General features: G+C 34.5%; 1 protein-coding gene across 1 annotated transcript; it reads right to left on the bottom strand.

Moving 5' to 3' along the window:
• Nucleotides 1-1,770: 1,770 nt before the first annotated feature.
• Nucleotides 1,771-12,321, bottom strand: LOC149797754 (uncharacterized). The gene is made up of 2 exons (XM_089962698.1): nucleotides 12,192-12,321; nucleotides 1,771-4,869 (listed from the first exon to the last, which is right to left on the bottom strand). The coding sequence occupies exon 2, from the start codon at nucleotides 4,819-4,821 to the stop codon at nucleotides 2,893-2,895; it is 1,929 nt and encodes a 642-aa protein (XP_089818824.1). The 5' UTR covers nucleotides 4,822-4,869; nucleotides 12,192-12,321; the 3' UTR covers nucleotides 1,771-2,892.
• Nucleotides 12,322-15,773: the final 3,452 nt, after the last annotated feature.

Genomic DNA, 15,773 nt, shown 5'->3' with positions numbered 1-15,773 from the left:
TGCATATCAAATAACTAAGAAGGTAAAGTTGGTTGAAACATTGACTAATGTTCTGTCTATATTACGAGAAGATATGCTTTCAAAACAATGATAAAAATGGTGTTAGGACAATAATTATTACATATGTCTGCATAACTGCTCTCAAGTAAACATAGAAAGGTAAGAACTAAACATTCTTATCTTATTCATATTAACCCAAAATACTAATATTCTTGATGTTGTCATTGTCGTCGTCATCGTCATCGTCATCAGTAGCAGAATCAGATACAGCAGTCGCATTAAGCACTTGAAAGTGACGATATTTATTGATCAAGGTTAATGCACATACCTAAGAATAAAACAAACAAGTTGTGTTGATAGCATTTGAGAGAACCGGAAAGCTATTGCTATTTCCTGAAGATAATAAGACAGTTTTACTGTCTAGTGGAATATTTGATCTGTTTAGTCTAGTTACGTCCAGTTATGTCGACCATTTGCAAAGAGAGAACAATTTAAACAAGTCACTGGTGGTATATTGCTTTAAGATGAACTAAATTCACCTAAACGTAAAATAAATAAGTCGCGCTTTCTAATTAAATAGTTCTTATTTTTATCCTGTTGGACTAAAAGAACTTTGACGAAAAAACGAACATTATCTGCCTGAAAATTTAACATGCTTTTGAGATGACCAACAAATATATCCTATACACGATTTATGGGAAGCTAGAAACTTAACAGTTTAAAAGAAAAACCCTCATTGGGGCAATATTTAATTTCAGATCGTTTAAAACAGTTAAAATATGTCAATTTTCAATGCGTTTCTGCGCTCGTTTGAACGTTTTTAAATCGTATTTTAATGCATAAATAAATGTTTGAGAAAATACTTCTTTAAATCAATGCAAAACTCTTTTGACTTTAAAGATCGTTTATTGAGCTGTAAACTCGTTTGAAAGATTTTTTTATTAACAAAAAAAATCGTTTGAATGAGCTTAAATCTCGCTTTAACGACTTTAAAAAAAAAAACATCCTTATGATGAGTGTGAGTTCCAAGTCGTTTGGACGAGTTTATAACTCCTTGAACAAATTTAAGTCTCACTTCAACGACCTGCTTATCCTAACGATTATGCAGTCCGCTTAGAAGATTTCGGGTTTTTTCAGTGTCTTTAAAAGTCGTTTAAAGCTTACATCACTGAAGCGAGAGGTTATTTGTTTCAAACGCGTTATAAACACGTTAATCACGAGCTTAAACTAGTTTATACGAAATTAAAAGGTGATAAAATGTTTCAATAACTAGTTACAAACAAGTTCCAGAACCGTGTTATGAGATATGAAGCAATTAAACTAGTTTTTAATTTTGCTCAAAATACTGTGCTACTAGCTTACACTATTAAAACTTGTTAAAATGAGTTACCAACTAGGTTAAAAATAATCCGACGTCGTTGACACTGGCTTATAAACTAGTCCAAATGAAGGGTTTGTTATCTTTAATGCATGTTATTTTCTCTTTTGAATGAAATAAAACTGCTTCAAACGTGTAAACAACCTCCCTCAGGCAAGACTTAAACTCTTTTAAATTCAAGTTTTGTTCTTTGAGATAGCTACAAAGTCGTTAAATGATTTGTCAATAGTTCTGTTCTCAGATAAACCATATATATATATATATATATATATATATATATATATATATATATATATATATATATATATATATATATATATATATATATATATATATCATGCGGTACTAAAAGATGTTTGAGTATGTAACAGATTAAAGAAAAACACCGTACCTATTGGAAATGTATACAGCCAAGTAATAATTTATTATATATTGTTTTTATCTGGGTGAAATACAAGTGTATCGTACACGGTAATCAAACATTATAGATTAAAGATAGTCCTAACGCCTGCATGGAGTTGAACATATGTCTTGCGATATTGATCTAGCGTCTATGTAGCAGGAGTTAATAATAGAAAGGTTCTCTAATTTTTAAGGCTTTTATAGTAAACATTGCAAATTTAGTCATCAGAATACTTCTAGTATCAGTGTGTATACAAGATATACATTATTCTCAATTTGGATTCTTATATACATCCGTGGGTAGATATTTTCTTCGTATTTCTCCATATACCGGACAATCAGTAATAAAATGGAATTCATTTTCTATGTTAGCGTTACAAACTTGACACAATCTTTTCTAGTAACAAATACTTTGATATCTTCCCGTATTACTTCTGATTGGCAAGTTCCCCACTCTAAGCACAGTGATTATATAACAAAAATCGCTAACTCCTAACAAATCTAGATATCTTAAAAGTGAATTATATTCTCCATAACCTATAAGACGCAGTCTTTCCATTGACTTAATCTCATCCTGCAGTTTTTGCATCAACATATATCCTCACATGTCTGGCTAGACAATCTAAGAAGTGTCTGGCTAGACAATCTAAGAAGTTTATTTTCATCATTTCCGCACTGAGTGCGCTGAACATTCCCATATGTATACGTAAGTAGAAGCATTTTACCATTGTTACCCCATCAATCACAATTTTCTCCATCGTGCCTGTAAATTGTAGCATTGTTTAGGATATCAGTCATCCGGCCTTTGTAGAATTCTAAGCCAATTATTCAAAATACATTGATATCTTATACTCTGCATACTAATTCTTCCTAATTCATTATGCACGAATGCTTTTATAGCAGACTTATATGTATCAAGAATATATTTACAAAATGACAAATGAAGTTTTCAATATCAAAGGCTTCATAAAACCCACAAACTGCAGCCTATATAAAAGGAAAATAAAATACATAACGTGCCAATGGTATCGAAATTCGTCTCAAGCGGTATGTTAAAAAAGCACATAAACTTCAGACTGGTTTCAACGTTTGTAAATAGACTATATCGGTATTTAACCCCAGTTTCTGATTCTAGGGGTCCATAGTCTCTGTCTGTTGTTCTGAATTCTCTCAACAAGTATCTGGAAAAGGTCTGGGTCAGGTATTTGTCTTTGCATATCTTGAACTGCAGTCTCCGTTTCTCTGATGTCTATGTATATGTCCGGACTGAGATTGAGGTGTTTGGACATACATTTTCTATAAAAGACGAAACTGTTTCCCATAAGAGACACAAAATTGTCCATTATGTGTCTTGGCTGCACGCCATTAACACTGACATGATCCACATCAGAATTACCCTCTGAAACGTACATAGACCTAAATGTTGCAAAAGGATACAAATTATTTTCTCCAAAAATGATATCGTACACAATAACACGTGTCTCTGTCAAGCTGGTTTCAAGCTTTAATTTCGCAGATCCGCCATCTTTGTACTTCACATCCATGATTAAAGATTGGAGATCAAGGTGAACACCAATGATAGTGGCATAAGGACGTACAACGGTAGGGTTTGCTTGCCCGATTATGACAGAAGAACCAAATGGTATCCAGTCCACGCCTTCTGGTGGTACCGGAAGAAGACGGGTATTTCCATCCTGATACATCACGAAGACTTGTGCATATCCCGAATTCCATGGAATAGGTCTATATATTCTAAAGTAAGATACGTTGTTATATGAGTGTCCGTTAGAAAGTGTAAGTCGCATTGTGTCTGGAGCTAACCACCAAAACTCCACAAAAATAGCTTCCACAATAACATTATCACTCTTATATAGGGTGACGACCTGGTCTGGCAACATTGGCCTCCTCTCAAGAGATAACGTGTCAATTGATAGTGGAAGAGACGCGTTGGAATTGATATACAGGAAAATGAAATTGAGTTCGGTCTCAGTCCATGAAAAGTCAGGAATCGACCAGGAGGCTTCAAGCTGGGACGGTGTTAGAATCTTGTGCTCAGTGGATATTATTGCCGCCTTACCCTTGTATCGCATTTGAATTATGGTCTGTCCGGTCATTCCGCTAAATTTTATTCTAAGTATTGATCCTATATCCGCATCAATCATCCCTTTTGACTTCCCTTCCAAATCAAACTGCGGAATTAATATAGTGGATAACTTTGATGTTTTGTCACTTCCTTTGGTGAAATAAACAGTAGCTTTGTCCGACTTAATGGATCCAGACATTCCATTGGTGAGCTCAATATCTCTAAAGGTCCAAAGAAACTGAGAAAGATGAGAACATCCACTAGTGTTTTCAGTTCTCCAATTAGAAAATGACCTATACTGTGGCAAGGCAGCCGTTATTTCAAACCTCTTGACGAAGTGGTTAAAAATGGGAACATTCACATTGTCCACTTCTGGACAAGTAGTTTTATAAGATTCCTGGACGGCATAAGAAAGTCCCACAGAACTCTCTTTGGGACGCAAGTTAAAGGCTACATCGGGAACACATGTTAGCTGACACATTGCAATTTCTTGCGTCATAAAGTTATCGTCTACATCTATTTCAACATAATCCACCGCAATACCATCGTCAGTACCGTTAAAGCGTACATGAATAGTATGCCAGCCTATATCGATGACAGATCTTCTGGGAAACCGTCCGGTGGACATGAAAGCGTTCCAGTCAGGATGAATCGAGGTGGGTGTAGCGAAGATACCGACAGCTTCATCGTCTATTTTGACCACTACTATATCGGTTTTGTTTCCGTTAGAAAATCGCAGATCTGATACTTGTACCATGCTTGCGGTACGTAGGCAGAAGTTGAGTGAGAGAGGCTCGCCCTTCCGTAGTATTAAGGCTTTTCCGTCCGAGGCGTTGGGCAGATCCCAAACTTCATGATTATCTTTGTTCCTCGTGAAATCTGCCTCAAAGCGAAACACTGTGCCGCTCGTCATGACAAATAAATATAAAAAGATGATAAGTGTTTGGCAAACACGCATCGTGGAAGATGGGCTAATTTTTTTCTTTGGTCTTACGGAGATGTAAACCTGCAAACAGAACCAAAATGTGACATTCAAATTACTTTTGTGTAAAAATAACATTAAAAAAGCAAACCAATTGCACCCACGCAATAAAGACGAAGCGTAATGAGACACGTCACAAGACAATAGCCTTATTTTGTCTTCCCTTAAACAATTATGAATATAACTCAGAAACGAGTTTTATATATTATCCATCATATAAATAACGAGTTGCGTCAATATTAGTAATAATATGATACATTTTTTTATAAACGAGTCCCAGGAGTGAAGCTATTTTCTTCAGCATGCTGTCTACAATATCGTGCCTTTTCGTCCAATTGTAATTTTCATTGATATGTGTTCTAAGTCACTCTTGAAGTTTGTTGCGAAGATGGAATCGGGAATTTCAACTTACACCTATTAACACTTTGTAATTTCTACATTTTGGAATATACACTTATATTTTGTAAATTTTTATTCAAAAATAAATTTCAACTATTTAATGATTAGTAGTGGATGCAAATACGTATTTTCCTGATAGAAGGTTCGCTGTGGGTCTTTTGGGGAACACGCACTTAATACATCTGGTATTAATACTTCAGTAGGGTGAATTACAACAGATACAATTCGAATAATCTTTGCAATCTATAGTTAAAACGTAAGAACAGAAAGGTTAATTGTACTAATAATGGAACAATAAAATTTTAGTTTTCCTCACTATGCACATATGTGCTACATGCTGACTTCTAGATTTAAACCTGCTCCAATAGTCCATTACGAATATACATTATACATTATTCTATTTAAAAGGCGCCAAACCTATGTCCTAAATAGGTAAAATGTAGGCATATTTTTAAAACCTTGCGGTTCAGACGCTTGTACGCCATCGGCGAACACACACGATTTTATGAAAACATATTTACGATGGAACACATGACGTATTTTACTTTAGTAAACCGACCTACTTACAATGTAAAGTATTCAATCAATTCTAGTCTTGCAACAGTGAAAATTGTTATTCAGTTTGCTGATATTAACGTCACTGAAATGAGTTACATGTTGCAGGAACTAACGTATTGTGTCTATACTTTGAACACCTTGTTCCGTTCCAAACCAATTTTTAATATAAAAACAAAAATACAGAACACTACATATTCTGAGGGAGATTTGGTAGGTTCAACAATAGATGAATAGGTTTTGGTAATGCTAAAGTTTTCATAATCATAATATTACAAAGAGAGGATTGTGATCTCTTTCATCACTGCAGATTGTTTCAAATGCTAATATTGTCATCAAAAGTTACATCTACCATATTATTGAGCACCATCGAAAATTGTATGCTCGGTTAAAAAAAAATTCGGATGAATCGTTATGTAGATGATACCCTGGACGATATTTTAAAATTGTTACATGTTCTATTTCGGTTTTCTTCAATATTTATGTTAAGGCCTCAAAAGATAAGAGTATTGATGAGTGAGGTCAAATACATTGGCAAATCTGAAACGAGGACTCTCATTATCATGGTCATTTTATTTTACCTTTACACTTTTCTTTTAATTTAGTTTTATGTATAGTTTCTTGCCGATTCTCTAGAGAAATCTACATGATTTGCTAACCATAATTTTTTTTCTATCTCAGTCTGGTTGTCTCAGCCCGGTTGTCTCAGTCATTGTGTCCAGGTTGTAGGAAATTGTTTTAAAAAGAAGAAACCCTGGCGGAGTTGTTAAAAATCAAACAACAATATAAGAAATATAACAATAACAAAAAGAACTTCACTCATTAAGTAGCTAAAGGCTCTCCAGCTTGATAACACATCACACAAACTATTTTGCGAGACAGACATACACGCGCACAAAGTTGAGTTATTTGCCAGAACTCATAAATGAAAGCATATCCTACAGGCCTAACAAAAATTGCAAAGAATATCAGTACTGATCACAGGAATAAAGGGTTTAAATCCGCATTGTTGGGCCTAACATTCCATCAACTTTATTAATCACTTTATGAAGGGGGTGATATCTTTAAAAGCAATATTGTGAATTTAATTTAGAATAAATTAAATTTACAATATGCAGAGTTTATAGAAAGCCTGACGAACACAAGGACATGCGAGTAAGTTAGAATCACAAGCAATAAAAAAACAAGAATGTACTCTAAACTCATAGTTCCATGTAGGTGTTTTATATCTACACATGTTATAAGAACAAATGTCGCAGTGATGTTTGTGACTTGACCACGCGTTCGTCGTTGCCCATGTGACAAATATGAATGCAACTGTGCCAAATGAGCAATGGATTTTCTACCTGCAACAGTCGAGTCAAGAAAGCTTAATGGCTTAATAAAAAATGCCGTGATAACAAACTTGTCAAAGTTGACTTCAAAACGTATCACATAAACTCAAGCGTGATAAATATTTATCATAGAAACCAACAGAAAACATCGTTCCAGAAACCTGTTTTCGGTGTATTTAGATTTTATGATTTGTACCCGTCTGTTTAACATGCAGATTACTTAAGACCTTTTACAGCTCCGGTTACCTAATGGTTAGAGCGTCCGCCTCGAATGTGGGAGGTCGCGGATCCGAACCCCAGACGATTTATACCAAAGACTTATAAAAATGATACTAACAGCTGCCTCGCATATCACCCAGCATTGATGGGTTAATGTTAGGACTGGTCGGTCTGGAGTCAAGATAATGTGACTGGGTGGGACATCACGATATATGTCCTCGGTATGACGTTCCAGTGCTAGACATCACTATAAACTGCCACACCGAAGACATCGTAGCGATATGACTGAAAAAGTGTTAAAGCTACGTTAAAAATCCAAAACACACACACACACACACACACGCTTAAGACATTATACGTTAGTTCAATATGGATATTCCCGCATCTGGGAGTATATTGCTATCTTGTAGAAAATATACGTCCAGCCAATATATTCAAGTGCATTAATGTTTCGTTCTCATGTCCAGTAATTTAACCTTCCAGCAGTGCCATCCAACCCCACAAATGTCTTTACTCAATAATTGCTAAACTAAGGCTACACATGAAACGTGTATACTGATTTAATTGAAGCTGAAACAAATTTGTCTATTAAACGCCAGACCGAAATTCCATAACCAGCTACATGCACACTTATTTCGTTTGGCAATAAATTCACATGACACTATACTCTGTATCTATTCACCTAAACATGCTATCAATTTTATAGTGATGTTCTCAAAAATGTATATTGATTTGTTAGTGGAAAAAAAAAAAGAGTTTCTATGTATTATATTGTTAATTATATTGTTATCCCCTTAACTATGTTTCATATGTTAAGTTACACAATTTATAGCGTTACATTGAACTGCAGATTATGGTAAGTTGCTAAACACTTCATTTTTTATTTTATTTTATTTTATTTATTTATTTATTTATTTATTTATTTATTTATTGGAATCTTAATTGTGTTATTTAAATTCAGGTAATTAATATTATAGGAGGATTTCTTATGTAAAATTATTAAGCCAGAATTCACTCTTCTTCACAGTCACGTGTATTTTGTTGCTGATTTCCTCTATGTAAGCATCTTACATCATCCACAGTTACCCCAGCTTCATGTCGTTGATTAAAAATACTCGTTACATATTTGATATTTTGTTTTTCCCTTTTCTATATCCTCTAACAGTTTTTATTGAGAGGAGGGGTTTAACGCCATTTCTGAGTGCAAGATGGGTTATGCATGGCGGCCAATATAACTGTTGGAAGAAGAACCGGGTAAAACCCCGGTAAGAACCACCGGACCCCACCCCCACCCAACCCAACCCACGGAAAGCTACTGGCAGTTCTCTCACTTTCAAGCGGTTTTCGTTGTCCTAATTCCACATTTCATTGACTATACTACAAACTAATAGTTTGTGTTCGCTCTTCGTCGTTGTCAATGCGTTGTCTGATGCATTCTTTCTAAATCCCGTACCATCCATTCTCACGAGTCACGAAGGTTTGACTTTTGTTGAAATGATCTCGTATGGCGCAATCCTAATACACAAAAATATAACTGCGCCAGAACTTCAAAAATGTATACTACTCTTATGTTAAATCGTGGTAGTTTGCGATCAGAATTTTACTGTCGGAATTAAATGTATGTATTCTTTGCTTTGTTAAACTTAGTTCCGTGTTATAAATAAAGTCGTTTTTAATCAAAACTTGTTTTGCACAAATATATGCGCAACTGCAAATCATATCGTTTGCGGAGAAAAACCTGGATTTCAAGGATATGTAATGAATCAGTTATTTGCTGAATTTCGGAACTGAAAAGGTGGAATGTGAAAACTACAATACAGTTTATGATGTATAAATTCTATCAGATGGAAACGGAACAAATACTTATATTAAACACTGTGTTGCAATGCATAACAGTCATATAAACATGCTTAGGAAATCTTGTGATAGCCTTGAGCGTTAAACGTACAAGATCTCTTCGCTTGTCAAAATAACCACAGACATTCAGGTTAGATATATTTCAAAGTTTTACAACTTGCCATCAATTTAGATCAAGTGAACCCAAGTTCTTGGTGCAGAAAAGTAGTTCAAAGTAATAAATCTCAATGGGGTTCGGTCTGTCTCATTGATGTGGAAAATAGCTGAAACAACGACGAGTATATGGTAAATAAGCTTAGTTTGAAGCGGAGCGACATCAACAACAAAAACAATTCCCTGTCTGTTTGGCCTTCTAATTGAATATTCATGAAGGTCTATTCCATTCTCAAAATAGGCTTTAATTTACATGCACGTGACAAGCACGATGCTGATGAATCATTTCGTGCGTATCCAGCATCCACAGTACATGCGTACCGATAAACCCTTCTCTCAAAAGGACTGGACGCTGATTCATCTCATAAACAATAGTCAAACGGATACATCATTTACGTTGACCTTCAACAAGCAATAATATTAATAGCAGACAATGGTCATATATTTACCATTATTTAAAACGAAAACTGAAACAGCTACATTAAATATTTTCAGGCAATAGCTGATGAAACAATGTCCTCTGGTGTCAAAGTTTCAGGTGAAATTATTTCTTTTTCAGAGACATGCTCATAAATGTTCATCAAATACACGGGAAAGAGGGTGGGGGTTCGGCTAATCTTTCAAATTAATTCAGGTTTTAATATCGCAATAAAAGGACTTAATACATGAACCCCTATCACAAGAACATTACTGCTCAAAATGATCGACGGCAGATTATTTTATCTCTCCCATAACTTATTTTTCACTGTTATTAAAATTCTTTTTGATAATAAGTCACAGTCTATACATGAAAATCTTCCTTGAACAACAATCTTCGACAGAACTAATAGTTCCTCGTCTAGAAACTATGCAAAATTAACGTTCATTGGTTACTGTCATTTTTTTATATCAAAATACCGGATGCTAGGGAAACGAATAGAACAAGAAATGCGAATGAACCGAATATTAGCAACTTTAAATCAAATACAAATTAAAATATTGCTAAGTAACATTGTTGTGCAGTTTTGCTTATATATATATATATATATATATATATATATATATATATATATATATATATATATATATATATATATATATATAAAAGTTTTTAGTAGAAGCGTATTGTCATAAAGGGACTTGAACATAAAAAGGTGACTTCAGGCAAAACCTCTTCCCAAGCATGTATTATTAAACATATTCATAGCATTTGCATTTTAATTCTTAATTTTAAAGATTGTTGACGAGATACATTTGAAGGATCACCATAACAGCATAATAACGTAGTTACACAAGTAACACACGTGTCATACATGTCTGTCCTGTGATTAATCGCCGTTGTTTAAAATCATATTAATTCATTGTTCTATACCTCACTATATCTATGTAACTTTGCCACCGAACCATATTTTCCTGACAGGTTAATGATCCATACGGCCTAATCATACTTATTTCCTGATGTGTGTGTGTGTGTGTGTGTGTGTGTGTGTGTGTTGTTTTTATTGTTTACTATGTCATATACTACAAACATGCCGACAAAATTGCAAAACCCATAATGTAAATTTAATATATTTAAACTTAAAATAACCAGTTCAAGTTACGATAATGCTGCTGTTTCCATAATCGTGTATTACTGGTTATGCTCCTGCTTCCATTGTTATTGCTGCGTTTGTGGTGGTGGTAGTTCTTTTCCACGTCATTGGTGACACTTTTTAGTATGGTTCTTGTAGGACTACAATTTTGAAAAGCTGATAGATAAAACGTCACGCGCCTTCTCTAAACAGGAAGAGACAGAAATAGTAAATACAGATGTTCTTCGTTCACAGCTAGGTCGTAAAAGAAAATCATAAAGCACGCCCATACCGTTTGTGTTCGTGCCTATTCAAACCCAGCGCGTGGAGGCAGGAAATGACATCCAGATCCTCTGATGAATGATAAGGACATGCAAATTCTCAATCCGCCAGAAAATAATTACGATCAATAATGTTTAGTCTGCTGTTTTGGAAGTATTTAGCATGTATATCGCGTGCAGCCGTACACTAATTTAGAATATACACAAAAGGTAAACGCACGTCCTGATGTAGACACCGCAGCAACTGCAACATTGGGAGCCGCAGAGTAGTAATACTAGATTACACATAATAGCATCACTTCAAAAGAAAATCGTGCGACTTTCGAGGAAATGGTAATGAGTGAAATTTAGTATATACTGATGTGTGAAATATAGAAACGTATTTGCGAAATCATTTTCATATTTTTGTTTCATTATATAATAAATCTGTATATTTTCATATGTGAAAAATATATCCTTACATTTTCACGTGAAAATATAACATTTCCCTTCATGCCATGCGACGTTTGATCGTACGTATCTTCAAAAGTTATACCAGCAATAACTAAAACGAGTACTTGGTGAGCTACACCAGATAAATAGAAACTGCCTTGCATTTCAGACATGGAAATTAATCTTTGATAAAGTAATCTGGGCAGACGAAGCCCGCCACTCGTTATAATATCACGATGTTGGTACCACAAGATGATCAATACCCGGTATTAACACAGGAAAAGGAAATGTCCTCTATGGACTTGTTCGTCTAGTGAAAAGCAATACACATCTGTGTTGTAACTTCGTTAATTACCAATACAGCTGACATGAAATTTATATTAAGCGATAGCTGTTATATTTACGGCTAAGTATTGTTGTCACAAATATTTATATAGATAATTTTGTGTATCGCGATCAATCAGTTTTTGTTCATTATCGGTATGTGTGCCGGAAGGCCGGCTGGCTTACTGGCAAATCAAGTTCTGCTGCGATCAAGTGATTGATAACACGACTTGAATACTTACCAGCCTTTGAGTCCAAAGAGCCACTGCCTGCGTTGCGACACTATGTGAGGTAGTTCTTCAAGTCCCGTGGCTTTAATAGGTGAATCTGTCACGCATGGCATGGTTCCTATTACGGCGCATTCGTCAGTTATTTACGTGTTGTTCGTCACACACTTGGTCTAGCTCAGTCATTAAATAAGAATCAGTGTTGCCTGTCGTTCGCGGTCTTCACAGCCATTTCATTTATCACACACACACACACACACACACACACACACATATATATATATATATATATATATATATATATATATATATATATATATATATATATATATATATATATATATGTATGTATGTATGTATGTGTGTGTGTGTGTATGCCGACATGACCTAAGCGTATAATTTGTGTAAGGAATACTGTGACCTCAACAATAACACAAACCAACACTACCAACAACAACAACAGCAATAATAATAATAATAATAATAATAATAATAATTAATAGAAGAAGAAAATTGAGTTTATTCTTTTAATAAGGTAGGCCAAAGGCCAATTATTACATTCCTAGTTGATTATAATTTCTTTACATTCATATATTTTTGTGTGTAATAAGTTGGTTCACAATAACCGGTCATGGAGCTGCTCCTGCTGTTTAATGTACGCACTCGTTCAATCAGAATGTTTGACTCATGGGTTTTAACTACTTCCCAATAAGGTCACATGCAGACGATATTTTACCCATTTTACCTGGACGACGGACAACCTTTGCGGTTTCTCCTATATGCGACCGCCAAAATCGACCATTTTGAACAAGGCACGCTAAAGCAAAATCAACTTATAAATTACAAGTATAATACTAACAGAAAGCCTGAGCTGCGTTCTGTTTTTGTATTTATGTTTTGTAACGGTGTCTTGAGATTCAATGAATTTATTTAAACTTAAAAACACTGTATAAACTCAAAGGGAAATTTGCCAGCATACCACACATATGGCTGTTAATGACGTCATTCGGAACAATCTAATAACACCGGGCTAATCGCATTTTATTTTCTCTTTCCGTCAACGATTCTTTATATTTATTTTCTTCAGTTTTATATCCATCTGTATTGAACCAGTCGTATCTTCAGTTAGAGTCGACAAGTTTGGGGATTCTGAATGAACCTGGGGCAATGCTTGGACCTAAGGCTGGGTTGAGTGAGTATAGGGACATATACTGTCTTTTAAAACCATGCACTGATTCGCCTATTTGTATTAATTTATTTTTTATATAGCTTCGTTAGGTGGAATAGGTGGATTGTTTAAATTACTACTGTGAGATGTAGGCACAGGAGTTCTAGCCTCATTTAAATTTCTCTCAAACCTAGTACTGTGATATTTTCCTTGCGGGTGTTTAATAGGTAGCGTTGACGTCCGCGGAAATTTTCCGAGGAAGAAGGGTGGGCAAAGCAATATTCCTGGTGGTGGTGGTGGCGGGTAAAAAGGCAAGCCAAAATTAGAAAGACCACGGTATTAAATATAAAAACTACCCACATCCCTCATGTTGTCCCTCCCCCTTCACGCGGATGCCCACGAGAGCTAACAAGAACCTACACATGGAGAAAGTGTTTCGCTTTTACTAGTTTTCCTCCACTGTACCGAATCAAAGCCCATCCTACTATTTAGTCAAATCACACAATTAGAACAGGGATAATCGTATGACCGATATAAACAAATACAACTTCACATGGCTTCGTGTATTAACTACAGGCATGCACTGACCTAGTCCTTTGCAACGCTCGCTGAATGAATGTAGAAACGTGCACGCATTTTACAAAACTGTGGCCAAAAAATGTTCTTTCTCAAAAATACCCGAGCAGATAATTTCATTCCCATGTCACTAATCCACCACATGTAGCATTCAGTCAAATATTTACTGACTGATTTGTTATGGATGAATGTCACGATTATTTAAGAAACTACAGAATATAATCAGAAGCACTGATCTCTTTATTCACTCATCCTGTATAATAATAATAATAACAATAATAACAATAACAATAATAATAATAATAATAATAATAATAATAATAATAATAGTAATAATAATAACAATAATAATAATAATAACAATAATAACAACAATAATAATAATAATAATAATAATAATAATAACAATAATAATAATAATAATAACAATAATAATAATAATAATAATAATAATAATAATAATAATAATAATAATAACAATAATAATAATAATAACAATAATAATAATAATAATAATAATAATAACAATAATAATAATAATAACAATAATAATAATAATAATAACAATAATAATAATAATAACAATGCACCCAAAAGGGTTTGTCGGCAAGGAGTCTGAATCTTATCAGTTCCATTAAAAGAATGTCTTTAAGATCAAAACATAATATTTTTAGTAACAGGACTAAAAACTCACGGAAAAACGTTTATAATCTGGTACCCTGACCGTCTCCACTACACTTCGCTCCATTCATAATGGAGAGAAGAGTAGTGAAGACGGTCGGGGTACCAGGCTAATACGTTTAGTCAAAGTATTGAAATCAAGAAATTATTTTTAGTAACTTTTTTATGTTCGAATTAAGGCAGCAAATTATAGATAGGCAATAAATCTCTCATATGTAGCTTTTGACACTATATTTCTTATTACTATAATTTTACTGTAGCTAATTCAGACGGTCTGCTGTAATAGCCTCTAGTTCTTTTAAAAGTTACCTGTGCGATACCTCTGAATCTAAGAGGTTATTTTTAACGTATTCAGATTGTATTTCCTTATTTGCTGTATCTAAGGATACAGTACGGTGTCTGTATGATGATCAGAACGTCAACATTGCAGTAATGTTATAATGTATATGTATGTATCTGGTTAAATACCTATGCACAGTTCATGTTTTTGTCATTATTATTATTATTATTGCTGTTGCTGCTGTTCTTGCTGCTATTATTATTATTATTATTAGTGTTGTTGTTGTTGTTGTTATTATTATTTAACAGTAGTGTAATTCGTAACAAGAGTCCATCGATTGGATTTCAGCTCGACAAGCGAAAAGATTTTCTAGGAATTCAAGTTAAGATCATTTTTCCTTCTGACTGCTGAGTATTGCCAACCATTTCCGATATTCGTCATCTATAACAAGATTTTAAAATTAGCTGCTATGGTGGACATACTGGATGTCAAATTGGCATCATCTTCATTTTGTACCAACTAGAAATCATTAGAAGTTATGGGGTTACCCCCCTCCCCCCGTCCCCCCCCCCCCCGCCCATCAATAAGACCATCCATGCAGGGTAATTAGTAATAACAAGTATTTTAAGACAGCTATTGTGGCAACGATATCTGAAGTACGATTCGCACCATTTTAACTGAGTACCAACTAGATGTTATAAAAAAGTCTATTGGTGAAAACTCCATGTTGATATATCAAGATATTGGGTGGAGTGGAGATAACAATATTTTCAAGAGAACCTTCTGGGTGACCATATTAAGGGCTAGGTTGCATTATTTTCATTTAGGACGAATTAGACACCATGAGAAATCTTCTGAAATGACTTCCCATCTACGAGGGAGTTGCAGTGCG

Source organism: Sinohyriopsis cumingii, chromosome 6 (genome assembly GCF_028554795.1).
Source record: "Sinohyriopsis cumingii isolate HCF-2022 chromosome 6, ASM2855479v2, whole genome shotgun sequence".
Lineage (NCBI taxonomy): Eukaryota > Metazoa > Mollusca > Bivalvia > Unionida > Unionidae > Sinohyriopsis > Sinohyriopsis cumingii.
Note: the sequence above shows the minus strand (reverse complement) of the source record. Positions and strands in the feature narration are given on the sequence as shown.